This window comes from Rhineura floridana, chromosome 21, assembly GCF_030035675.1.
Source record: "Rhineura floridana isolate rRhiFlo1 chromosome 21, rRhiFlo1.hap2, whole genome shotgun sequence".
Taxonomy (NCBI): domain Eukaryota; kingdom Metazoa; phylum Chordata; class Lepidosauria; order Squamata; family Rhineuridae; genus Rhineura; species Rhineura floridana.
The window spans coordinates 16728604-16742106 of record NC_084500.1 but is presented as its reverse complement, the minus strand read 5'-3'; the positions used below and the strand labels follow the sequence as shown (position 1 = coordinate 16742106).

General features: G+C 42.7%; 1 protein-coding gene across 1 annotated transcript in view; it reads left to right on the top strand.

The window, feature by feature from the left end:
• The window catches only part of RAD51C (RAD51 paralog C), a 37309-nt gene that overhangs the window by 5714 nt on the left and 18092 nt on the right, over positions 1–13503 (top strand). The window contains exons 4-6 of the mRNA XM_061604757.1: positions 640–773; positions 4419–4550; positions 12492–12558. Of these exons, the coding sequence (XP_061460741.1) occupies positions 640–773; positions 4419–4550; positions 12492–12558 (333 nt within the window). The remainder of the gene's footprint in view (positions 1–639; positions 774–4418; positions 4551–12491; positions 12559–13503) is intronic.

Genomic DNA, 13503 nt, shown 5'->3' with positions numbered 1-13503 from the left:
CTGTTTACCACAGGAATATGGGAAGGTAACAGCTTTAAGAGGTAAGGGCATTTCTTTGTCCACTCCCTGGAAATCCTCTGCTGCTGTCCTGGGAATTTCCTGTTCTGTTAACTTTCATAGCCAGGAATTAAATTGTTCCACGTTCCTGAAGTGGAGTGGGGAACCTTTGGCCTTCCAGGTGTTGCTGAACTACAGCTCCCACCAACCCCAACAAGCATGGCCAGTGGCCAGGGCTGACCGGAGTTGTAGTTCAGCAATATCTGGAGGACCAAAGGTCTCCCACTCCTGCTCTACATTGCTGTTTCTGAGCATATGGGACAAACTGTGGAAGGGGTGGTATGGTTGTACAGGAATACCCCGATTTACGTACCTTCGTTTAATGGACCCTAGCGATAACGGACATGCTCCATACTCCACCATTCCCCACTTAACGTATGTGCGCTTTTTGCAGCTACTGACACTTAATGGCATGACGCCGCTGCCATCTAGTGGCGATTGCCATGCAGTACATGCATAGATAATTGCTTCACTTTAAGTACATTTTCACTTTACATACTACACGCTCTTGTCCCATTGCGTATGTTAATGCGGGGTATTCCTGTATACAATGTGTTCAACATAGATTTTTGTTTCCTTCAGACCATCAAGCAGCCCTGGAGATCTTCTCCCTTGAAAATATTCTTTCTCATATCTATTACTTCCGTTGTCATGACTATGTGGAGCTACTGGCTCAGGTCTACCTCCTCCCAGACTTCCTCGCTGGACACTCAAAGGTAGGAATCAAGCAAGATCCTGTATGTGTGAGAGAGACATGATAGTGGGTGTTTGCTTGTTATCATAGCTTCTTTGATCTGGGTTGTGTGGCTAGCTTGATTGGACTGAGGTCACTGTACGTATTCGATTATGAGAAGTATTATACTCTTCACACAGTGCATAGTTAAACTGTGTAATTTGCTCCAACAAGAGCTAACGATAGCCACAAACTAGGATGGCTTTAAAAGGGGATTACACAAATTCATAGAGAAAATAAGACTAGCCATGATGTCCATGCTCTGCCTCCACAGTCAGAGGCGGTATGCTTCTGAATACCAGTTGATTAAAGCCTCAGCAGGGGAGAGTGCCCTTGCACTCGGGTCCTTCTTGCAGGCTTCCCACGGGCATATGGTTGGCCACTGTGTGAACAAGATGCTGGATTAGATTAGCCACTGGCCTGATCCAGCAGGCTCTTCTTTTGTTCTTGTGAGCCCCTCCAGACATCCTTTTTATTGTGTGTTCATGATTATTTGTGCTCATGGTGGTATTGAAGCAGTTACGCACAATCCCGCTTTCGATACTGTTTGCTGTTGCAAAAGTTTAAGGGCAGGCATACTGCTTCATTTCCAGTCATGCCCTGTAACTTGCTGCTGAAATCCTGTAACTTTTCATATCACATATGTTCCGGTTAATTTTTCTTTTGTCCCACTTTTGCTGCGCTCTAGTGCGAGAGAACATCTCCAGGTGACAATAATCCATTAACATTGGGGAAGCATTACAAAACAACTAATAAAGCAGAATTATGCTGGGACAGTCCAGTATAAATCCACCGCAAATGCTCTATTATTGCGTCAGTGACATGTTGCAGAATATATATACACACACATTAAAAAAAACAAAACCAGTCTGGCCTACTATATCAAGTTTATTTACAGCTCCAAATCGTCGCTGCTCTTCAGTACCAAGTTAGGCATTCTTAATCCCTTGGTTGTTAATTATTTTAAACAAGTATAAGGCAGAGTACAGATGCATTGTTGCCTGAATGCACAGTTCTCCCTTTCTGTCTTGGGTTCATGTATGCTCTTTCTTTTCCCCTTTTACATGTGAATTCTCGCACACTTATCTTCCCTCCCCTCTTTGGAGTGGAACCGTGCTAAGCCATGCTTAGCATTTCCTGTGCAATGACCTTAACACCAGCCTTGTTACCTGCAAAACCAGCATTTGCATCCATGGTTAGGAATGGGTTCGCTAACCACGATTAACATTAAGATTAAAACCGAAGGTTGTCTGTGCTCCTTCTGGCTGGGTCTGTTTTAAGGACTTTCTGCAGAGGAACTGAGCCCCTTTCTAATGCTCTGTGGGGTTTGTAAGGTTTTACATTTGTTAGCCACATCATGATGAATCAGCATGATTAAGAGATGTGGGGAGGTATAAATATTTTAAACAAAAACATTTCACCTAGGCCAGGAGTCTCTGGATAGCTTAACATCTGCGTTTTTTGCTTGCTACTTCTGTCTGGAAATCCTTGTGGTGATGGGACACATTAAGGTGGCTACCATCTGCTCATTTTTAACCTATTTCGAACACAATTTTTGAGTGTCCTTCCTACAGAGTTTCCATTTATTTGTGCAGCTGTATGTTGAACGTGCACAGGTAAGGATATATTATGCGTTCAGATTCTCAAGGGCTTGGATATCATTCCTGAGAGTATCGTTTTGCACATTACACAGGGGGGAACCCAGGTTGCAGAGTACATGCTCAATATGGAGCTGCAGCCAGTGTTGGATGATGAATGTACCTGAATGATAAGCAGGTCTGTTGCATTCACACATTACATTTGTAGGGAAAGGTCATAGCTTAGTGAAAGAGCATCTGATTTGCATGTAGAAAGTCCCAGGTCCAATCCCCGGCACCTTCAGGTAGGGCTTGTCAAGAATAGCTAACTTTGAGCTAAAGTTGGTCAAACTAAAAATGGTTCAACCAGAGGGAATTCTGGGAGCTTTGTTGATCCCTGAGATACTCTGCTGGAGAAGTCCAAGGTAATGCCAGACAGGCAATTTGCTAATGTCAAGAAGATGCAACTGAACCTTATCTGTTATCTCTTACCTGCTTCCTGAGATCAAAGCCAGGGAGAGTGGGTATTGCAGATCAGGACCACTTATCTTCAAATGAGGTGATCATGGAAGAGGCGCCTAGGATGGCTAATTGGCCCCCTCCCTGTTGCCAGCTAAACCCCATAAAAATGAAGGGTGATCCTTCAGTTACTTGTTCCCATTCCTGTTCCCTATTCCAACTACCTTGACCTGCCTGACTTTGCAGATACGCTGTTGGGAACCAAGCGTTTACTGAAGTGAGTATAGATAGGTTTAGGTTTGTTATTTTCTTTTGTCTGTTTGAATCTCTCACTATTGTTATGCCAATGTATCTCTTGTTAGCCCGGTTGAGGGCAATTCACTTTAAAGGAAACAGATGCTGCTTTCTTTTTATATGTACCTTTCTTTTAAATAAACTACTCTTTTATTAATGGTGTGTATTGCTTGGGGCTCATGACTTGAAATTCAGTCCTTGATCACTGGTTGCTACTGGCTACCATCAGTTAATGTGGGTTAATGCTCTAGAGTCTAGAACAAAAGGAGTAACAATAGGTCTGCTCTAGGGTCTCAGTGCTCTGAGGTCCCCTTTCGCAGAGTAGGGAGCTAAAAAAGGGGTGGTGGCAGTTCTACCGTAAAACTAATCCTGGAAGAGGGAGAGTTTGCATGGGAAGCAATGGCCCAAGGGAATTGGGGCTGTTCTCAGAAGCAAAGAACCCCCTTGGGGTGCTGAGGTCAAGGGATCCCAGGGGGGCAATCTTTGACAGGGCTGGGAAGAATTCCCTGTCTAAAACTCTGGAGAGTTGCTGCCAGACACTAAAGCCAGATGAACTAATTGTCTGACTCTGTATGAAGTGGCTTCCTATGCCCCTATGCAGTAGAGTCCTGCTTGTCTGCGTTCTGCTAATATGGCGGCGCCAGCGGGACGATCAGCTGTAATGCGGGAAGCTCCAGCCACCGTGCTCCAGCTGACAGCAATCAGCTGGAACACACGAGCTCTCTGCGCTACAGCTGATTGCATGCTCCAGCTGAAAGGGATCAGCTGGAGCGTGGAGCTCCCCACGCTCTAGCTGATCCCTGTCAGCTGGAGCGCTGGGAGCTCCCACACTACAGCTGAGTAGGGCCCCACTTTCCGGCGGTTTTTGTTTTTCGGCAGGGGCCTGGAACGGAACCTGCCGTATGAGTGGGGCCCTACTGTATTTAATATGCCTAAAATGTGCACCTAAAAAATATAAAGTTTGTTTCTTAATTATTAGAACCTAGGAAGCTGCCTAGTACTCGATCAGGGCATTGGTCCGTCTAGCTCAGTATTGTCTACACTGACTGGCAGCAGCCGTCAAGGGTTTCAGACAGGGAACCTTCCCCAGCCCTACCTGCAGATGCCGGGGACTGAATCTTGGACCTTCTGCGTGCAAAGTAGATCCTGAACAACTGAGTTAACATCCTTTACCTTGTTTTAAGGGCCACTTCAGTCTTTTATTTAAAAAAGCAAACTTGCTTGCACAGGTGGCCCCTATGCTTTCTTGACACCGATTTCTGCTGTATAGCAGCTTATTGTGTTTTATATCCTGCTAGGTACGATTGGTTGTGATTGATGGAGTTGCCTTCCCTTTCCGCCATGACTTTGAGGATCTCTCACTGCGAACACGGCTTTTGAATGGCCTGGCCCAGCAGCTGATTAGTATTGCAAACGAACACACATTAGCTGTGAGTTGTTGGGTTTTTTTTGGGGGGGGGGTCATAAATGCAGTTTTGCAACACAAAAATTATTAAGCACCAAACAAAATGTGGTTAGGCTGCTGCCCAAGGGAAAGCTGCAGAATGAGGAAACTTACTGTTTTAAAATGGAACGTTGAGATCCTTGGAAAGCTAAATTCTAAACTCTGTACCAGATTCCGTGCGCGAAGAATGCGTTTTCTGAAAAAGGGCATGATCTTTCTTCCCTATTTTTATTTGCAGACACAAAATAAGAAAGAAAAACAAATAATAGAAATAGTAATAATAATAATTAAACAGCAACAACAAATACCATTGCTAGCTAACATTAACTTTATTTATTTATTATAACAATATTTGTATACCGCTATTTCGTTACAACATGTTTAAAAAAACAACCACAGAATAAAAAGCATTAAAAATACAGTAAAAACAAGGTCAATTGTTGCTGAAAAAAAGTATATTCTTGATTGCTTACATAAACCTGGCAGAACAGAAAGGTTTTCAGCAAGCACTTAAAAGTTAAAGCAGAAGGCACCTGCTGAATCTCTGTTGGCAGAACATTCCATAGAACTGGGCCGATGACATAGAAGGCTCGATTTCATGTTGATATTAAAATGAGCCTTGCCAATGCAGGGGACAACCAAAGCTGCTCTTGCAGATTATCTCAGTGATCAAGCTTGGGATATAAGGGTTCAGGCAGTCACTAAGACACCCTGGACCTAAGTTGTCCAAGGCTTTGTAAATTTAATACAAGGACCTTGAACCTGGCTCAATAAGAATATTAGAATAATGATTTATAAGAATAAATTAATATAGGCAGCCCCCTCTAAATGAAATTGATTATAAGCCATGCATTCAGACATAGAAAGGGTAGTGAGATCTCTCAACCAGTGGGTGATGGATGGCAGATGCCTGTCCTTCCAGCCATGTAGTATATGTCTCTTAACCACCATGAGGACTTGCAGAACCATCTTTTGTTGTCAATCTGTTGGTCCATATGCCACAGGAATATAATTTAAGAGGTGCAAATATCAAGGATTTCTCCAAACAAAGTTGGTACAAGCAGTAATTTCTGACCAGAAAGAAAACGCCCCAGGCATGCCCACATTATATGTGTTGGATCCCCAATATCTATCTGAACTAACAAATTCTTTCCAATAAAGGTGCTGTGGGGTCCAGTACACCCAAAAGATAAACGTAAATAGAGCATGACATTTTAGCTTTCTGAGGGTATCCTCTTTTTACTTAAAGGCATGAGTTATGTATCTAAAGATCCACCTTTTCCCTCTGTCTCCCTCCAGAAGGAAGAGCAACAGAGATATCATACCTTCTCGGAGGGGAATGAAGCAGCAGTTTGAGAGGGACAGTAGTTTGCTTGGTAGTACAGAATATGCAGGCAGAGTCCCCATATCTAGCTCCTCGAAGGGTATATCTTGACTGTGGAGCGGCTCCTCACCAACCCTTGCATTTTAAAAAATTAACACTTGTTGGACTAATATTGCACTCACTTGGGAGCAGTAGGGATGCTGGAGCAGTCTGACAAAAACAGGAGTGGAAATTGCCAATGTTTGCTTATTCGTCCCACACCCAGAACAGAAACCAATCAAGCGAATACAGTCAGTATTCGCTGTTGTTGCTTTTGGTCCACAAACAACTCATAATTTATTATGATCTCCCCACCTTCCATTTGCATTGTGTTTGCTTTTGCTTTGCATTTAAATGAATGTGATGGAGTTACCTAAGTTACATAGTTTTGCACAGCAGACAGCAGGACAAGTAATGTAGTTAATGGCAGAAGACAAACCGCAGTGGAACAGAAACAGCGCTACATGCGACGAATATGGGGCAGAACTGAAAATGATGCCGCCTTACATCCCTTTACGGGGTAAACCCCACTAAATTCAGTGCAAATTACTAGGATTGTAAGGCGGAAGTTTTACATATATAGGCCTAGTCTCAGTCCTATTTCTACTGGCTTATTTTTTCTGACATCCTTATTAAAAACAGGGAGTGGGGAAGAGAGGAATTATTCCAATGATTGCTGGCCTGTCTTGTGCATTTTTGTGGTGCCTTGTATATATTTGTAGAATGGTTCTACAAAGTTTTATCACCGCTGTTTGTTGTCTTTTATTTCATGTGTTGGTTTAAAGAATTGTTTTATTACAGTCATGGCATTTTATTATTGTTATAAGCTGGCCAGTGCTCCATTTTGGAGGAAGGGCTGGATATAAATCTCAAATAAACTTTATTGCCTTTCCGCTTTGCTCAATACCCACGTACTGTGAGTAGTTCACAGTACAGAACAGAAGAATAAAACAGTAAGAACTTAAATACAAAACCCAACATCAATAAAATGCCCCAAGACAAGAATTAAAGCCACAGATGCTTATGATTAAAATTCCATCTACTTTATTTAAAAGCACTCTGAAATAATATTGCCATTGATCTGCTTTCTGAGAGCTGGCAAGACAAATAATGGGCAAATGTCCCTGGCCAGCACCTTCCACAGCTGAGTCACCATGACTAAGAAGGCTCCACCGCTGTGGGGTGGGAAATTGTTCAAAACAGAACATTTTCCAGTCCTTTATTTTTCCATGGAAAACGTTCCATTTTGTAAGTTAATTATTAATAATGAATAGATGCCAAATGCAAATAAATATTAGGCTAGCCTGGCAGTTTCAGAGTTTTTAGCTTTGTTTATAATAAATACAAGTAAACATGCTAAACTGGATTACCCTCTAAGGCAGCAGTGGGGGGCCTTAAGCCAAGGGGCCACATTCAGCCTACCAGACTTCTCTATCTGGCCCTCAGGACTCCCCCCAGATCACACCCCACGGTGCCCCTGCTTTACATCCTCCTTGAGTGTTTTTGCCTGAGTGGAATGCATCATTTAAACACACTGCTAATGCCTTTTGCTTGCCTAGATGGAGGATAGAGGGGGATGTGTGAGACTGTGTAGAAATTAGCCTAGTGTAGAAAAGTAAAATTTTCATTTATTGCTCCACCCACTTTTGCCTCTGCTGCCCCCAGCTAGCCCCCAAAAGGTTGCCCCCAAGGGAATGTGACCCTGGGGCAAAAAAAAGTTCCCCAGCTCTGCTCTAGTGCATGGAAGGTGAACCTGCAGCCTCTAGACATGGTTGGAGAGGGAAAAACAGTGTGTATGTAATAAAAATGGCGATTGTATTTAGGCTTAAGAATAATATCGGGACAAATTAACTTATAAATTTAATCAGGAAGAATAGCATGGTTTCACAGAATAGCATGGTTTCACAGAATAGTAGAGTTGGAAGGGGCCTACAAGGCCTTCAAGTCCAACCCCCTGCTCAATGCAGGAATCCAAATCAAAGCATTCCCGACAGATGGCTGTCCCACTGCCTCTTGGATGCCTCCAGTGTCGGAGACCCCACTACCTCCCTAGGTAATTGATTCCATTGTCGTATGGCTCTAACACAGCCTTTCCCAACCAGTGTGCCTCCAGATGTTGTTGGACCACAATTCCCATGTTTCCTGACCATTGGCAATGCTGGCTGAGGCTGATGGGAGTTGTGGTCCAACAACATCTGGAGGCACACTGGTTGGGAAAGGCTGCTCTAACGGTTAGGAAGTTTTTCCTGATTCCACAGTCTGATGTTTCAATGACCTTTGATGTCATTGTTATGGTCACAGGGTTGTCTATGAAATCTACAAGCTCAAAAAGTCAAGACTATGGTTTGAATATTTAAAGATTTAGTAGTAAATAATATGAGTTTAAGCAATGAAATATGATAGCTATTTATGGGATTAAGAAAAAACACAGATAAGTAAGCATTGATTAAAGACAGTTGCATATTGCTGTTGAATTGAGAATTGAAAACTGTTTCTGAGCTTTTCTTTTTTTAAGTAATAATTGTTGTTAAGACTCCCAGTGGCCAGGGATAATGAGAGCTTTAGTCCAACAACCTTTGGAAGGCCACAGGTTCTCCATCTCTGTTGTAGGGGCATCACAAAACTTTCCAATGCAAATTAAGGTAAGCTTGCATAGGAAACTTTTCCAGAAAACCCACATCGCTGGAAGGCTCTGAATATCAGCAGCCTTCTCTCTACCTTCCAGACAACCATAGCAACCACCTTGGCCAATTTCAGAGCTCAGGAGAAAATGTGTGGGAGGATCTTCTTCCTCCCCTCATGCAAATTCCCACATGTTTTAAAAACAGGTTAAAGAGTTTCCTGCCTTCCCCTGATCATTCTTTTATTTAAAAATTAACCGCTGGCCTTCACAAAAGGGTCGGCAGCCAGTTGCCATCGGAAAAGCCACTTGGCTTGCAGAGTCGTCCGCGGGAGAAAATCCTTAGCATCCCATCTTGCAGGGTTTCTTTGTAGTTGCACCCTTTGACCTCCGCTTGGAGGTGTTGCAGACACTGCAGCCGGTTTCATGCCAGTGGAGGGCAGCCATGAGCTATGTAGCCTATTTATAGGTGGGGTTTTTTTAAAGACCCCGATGGTGTTGTTCAGGAATGTAGCTTATTACGCAAGTTCTGGAATGGTGCCTCTCTCTCTCTCTCGTGCTCTCTCTCTCTCTCGCTCTCATTCTCTCTCTCTCGTTCTCTCTCTCCTCCCCCATTTCCAAGTAACTTGGCTCCTCCTTAAGTTGCAATTCTGCAAGTACGCTAGGATTTCTTTTTTATTGCTGCGCTACTAAAAATAAACCCCGTTAGCTCAGATAATGTTAGGAAGGGAACAGAACATAGAGACAGAAGAGACCTGTCAGATCAAACCAAAGGCACGTCTAATGTAGCATCCTAGTTTCATGCATTCAGTCCAAACCTTTGAATCACATTTTATATAGTATTTATTAAAATAATGTTAATACTGCCTTTCATTGTCAATCAATGCCAAAGTAGTTCACAACAATCAAAACTGCAGTAATACGTTGTGGTAAACAAGCATTCCATAAACATTAACACTCGCCACAAACTGAAGGTACTAAAGAATTGGTATTAGTTGCTGGGGAATGCCTGGGCCAAAAGCTAATTGATGGTGATCAATGAAAGTACCCACTTGATCTCCAAAAGGAAGTTGATCTGTAGAGTATGTAGGTGCCATCACGGAGAAGACTGTCAAATTGTGTGCATCAAAGCTGGATGAGATCCATGCTGTTGTTGTTATGTTAGAATCAAGCCACAGTCTAGGCTACCCTACTCTTCATCGATTGCCAAAGAGTAGTTGTAAGTAATGCTAACTGCACCACCAGACCTGACGAACGGGACCTCAGTCTCACTGGGACACTACTCAGCTGAAGTATCAGTCACCAGAATCTGGGAAGTGTCTGTGGTTGTTCCATGGCTACAGTTTTAGGCTCAGATTTGGATGAAGATTGAGTAGCAGGCTCCCCCCTGTCTCCTCTAGAGGAAGCTAACAGCATCAAAAGGGAAATAGTGGGGAGGGTAACCATGGCAAGTCCTCTTCCTCAAATTTCTTAAAGTTCCAGCTGCTGGTGCAGATTTTCATTCAAAGCACTTTTCCCCGACCCCCCCCCCCCCGAAAATCCTAGAAACTAGCTTGCCCCTCACAGACCTCTCAACGACAGTTTCTAGGATTCTTGGGGGGAGGTGGTGTTTTGAGTGTGCTTTAAGGGTCTGGTATATGCAGCTCAACTCTTGTTCTCCATCAACTGGTATCCACAGGCCTGCTGCCTCTGACACTGGAGGCAGACTATTTAATTTTATTTAACAAAATTTATATACTGCTTGATTTTTTTTTAAAAAAACACACCTCTAAGTAGTTTACAAAAAACATTAAAATTATCAATAGAAGTTAAAAACAAGTAATTAAAATACTTTTTAAACAATTAAAAACAGAAGTAGACTAAAAAAAATTAAAACGTATCAATATCTATGTGACTGCAGAGGCTTGCCTAAACAAACGTTTTAAGCAGGCACCGAGAGGAATGCAACAAAGGCACCTGCTTGATGTCAGTAGGCAGGGAGTTCCAAAGAGTAGGTGCTGCCACACTAAAATAATGATTTCTTACAAGTGCAGATTGATTATTATGTGGAACAACAGCTGTAATGGGGCCAGTTCCACAGATTGAAGTGATGGGTGGGCATATATGGGGTAAGACGGTCCCATATGTAAACTGTTCCCAAGCCATTAAGGGCTTTATATACCAATAGTAACACCTTGAACTTGGCCTGGTAAGAAATTGGTAACCAGTGTAGATCTCTGAGTAGAAGTGTTATATGCTGACAGGATCTCGCTTCTGTCAGCAGTCTGGCTGCAGCAGACCAATAACTTTCAATAGACAAGTGGATATAGGATAAAGTCCCCTTTTAAAAAAGATTTCTAAAATTGGTGGTCATCATTGCATCTTGTCATAGCAAATTCCATAACTTAATTGTGTGCCATGTGAAGAAATCCTCTTGTCTGTACCATTGAACGTCGTTGGAATGTAGGAAGCTGCCTTTCATTGAATCAGACCACTGGTCCATCTAGCTCAGTATTGTCTACACTGACTGGCAGTGGCTCTTCAGGATTTTAGGCGGGGTACACTCCCAGCCCTACCTGGAGATGCCATTGAGGATTGAACCTGGGACCCTCAGTATGCAAGGCAGATGCTCTGCCACAGAGCTACGACCCTTCTCTAATTGACCTCTGGTTTTAGTAATATGAGAAAAGATGCTAGTTTTCTATCCATTTTCTCCACACCATGCATAATTTTACACACCTTTATCATGTTTCTCCCACCCCTTACTCATCCTAAAAATCCTGTGCAATCTTTCCTCATAGAGTTCTTCCATCACCGTGATCGGTTTGATTGCACTTTCCTGCACAGTGGGACTGTGTGTTCTGTTTTGTTACACAGTATTGACATTCAAAGGTGGCTGTCTGTTTCCTCCTTAAACTTGCAGGCTACCCCCCCCCCATGGCTGGCTTTATACGACTTGCTTTACTAGTCGGTTCCTCACCTGTATAGTATTAATGAGTATTAATTGGTTGCTTTTAATTGGGTGTTTCCCCAGGGTGGCCCACCTGGCACCAACCTTGTCATCATTTTCACACCAGGCAAAGGTTTTTTGTTTTGCTGGACATTAGGGCAGCACCAATGATATGACTTTATTTTTAATGTTTATGTGATTTCATTATTGTATTTTTATTTGGTTATGAATTGCTTAGGGGTTTTGTTAAGCAGGAAAAAAGTCCATAAACCTAACCTCAGTAAACCTGAATATACTACAGAGAATTCCTGATCTTTCTTCACCATCCTCTGGACCTTTGTAAATGAAGAGAAATGCCTTTAATTTTTTATCATAGAAAACTAGCATGCCTTTCATATTACATAAATTTATCTAAATCCCCCTCCTGGCATACAAATGGTGCTTCTCCCCCCCCTTTCCTATCTGTTGTCTTCAGCCTCCCCCAATGCGCGCACACAATCAGTGCAAATTTGCATAAATAGTACTCCTGTCACCAAATGGGTGTGGGGTGTATTCCATAGAGTGACTCAGACTAAAAAGAGGAAAGATTGGCAAAATGTTTGCAAACAATCCTGTTCAGTTTGGCATAACAGTATTGCACCCATCCATCTATGATGTGTCCATATAGGAATTTTAGTACTAAACTGCAACCGCAGGAATCAAAAGATTTCTTCCTCCCTGCTCCCCTGCAAAATAATAATAATAATGAGTTGTTGGTTTTTGTTTGGCTGTAAAGCAAGGACTGGGGAACCTGGGAGTCCAACAGCATTAGGAGGGCCTCTACTCCCATCAGTCCCATCCAGCGTGGCCAGTGGCTCGGGATGATGAGAGTTGGAGTCCGGCAACATCTGGAGAGCCAAAGGTTTCTCATCTCTGCCACAAAGTTGGAATCAACCCTCCATTCTTCCACATGTGTGTTTCCTGTATTTGATGTGGATTTCTCCCCTCCTTGCCCCCTCTCAAATGCTTCTTTTAGGTAGTGTTGACCAATCAAATGACGACAAGAATTGGACAAAGTCATTCCTCTTTGGTACCTGCCTTAGGTAAGTGTTGTATACTGCAAGTTGAAGGATGCTTTTTCTGCCCAGTTTTTTCTCTCAAGCACCACCAACAAAATGAGCATGGCAGTCACTCTTATTTCCCAAGTGATTCTCTCTGAAGACCCCGTTTGCCCAGAAAATGTCCTATGAAAACCAGAAGTTCCATTGTTATGGCTCCTGCTTCTCCAGGCCAAGTCTTGTGAGAGCACCAGCTGATACAAAAATATGTGCCGCTGTGATCCTGGAAACTGGTACCAAGAAGCAGCCACTTTAATCTGTTTTAATAATGTTTTAATTACCTGTTTTTAACTGTGTTTATTGATAGTTTTAATGCTTTTTGAAAACGCTTAGAGGTTTTCTACAATCAAGCAGTATATAAATTTTGTTAAATAAATCAAATTGTGGAGTTCCTAGTTAGCATGGGGCATTCTCGAAAGCTAAGGCATCCCTGGAGATACTAAGGATCCTAGAAAAACAAATCTAACAGGCTGTGAGGCAGCCTTAAGAAAATAAATTGAGGACACTTTAACAAAAACTTCTGCCAGAGACTGGTGGAGGCTGCTCTGTTATGTATGGATTTTATAACTGATTTTATACCTTGCAAACTGCTTAGAAGCCATTTTGGCATGTAAGTGGTATATAAATTAATTAATAAATAATGCAGATAATCAGTTGTTGTATCCAACTTAAGTTTTCAGAGCGGACCTGCTGAATTTAATGGGCCTAAGTCATGTCCATTAATTTCAGTGGGACTACTATAAGTAGGACTGACACTGGATGCAATTCAGCAATAATTAAGGTCAATGGGCACTGCCCTACCCTCAGCCAGCGCCCACCTGCCAGCCTTCTTACAACTAGTCCAGGGGACATCGCTGGCTGTCTGCTGCCTCCTCCTTAGTCTCCGTGTTGCCCTTGTAGCACTCAGCAGGAAGGAGGAGGATAGAGACA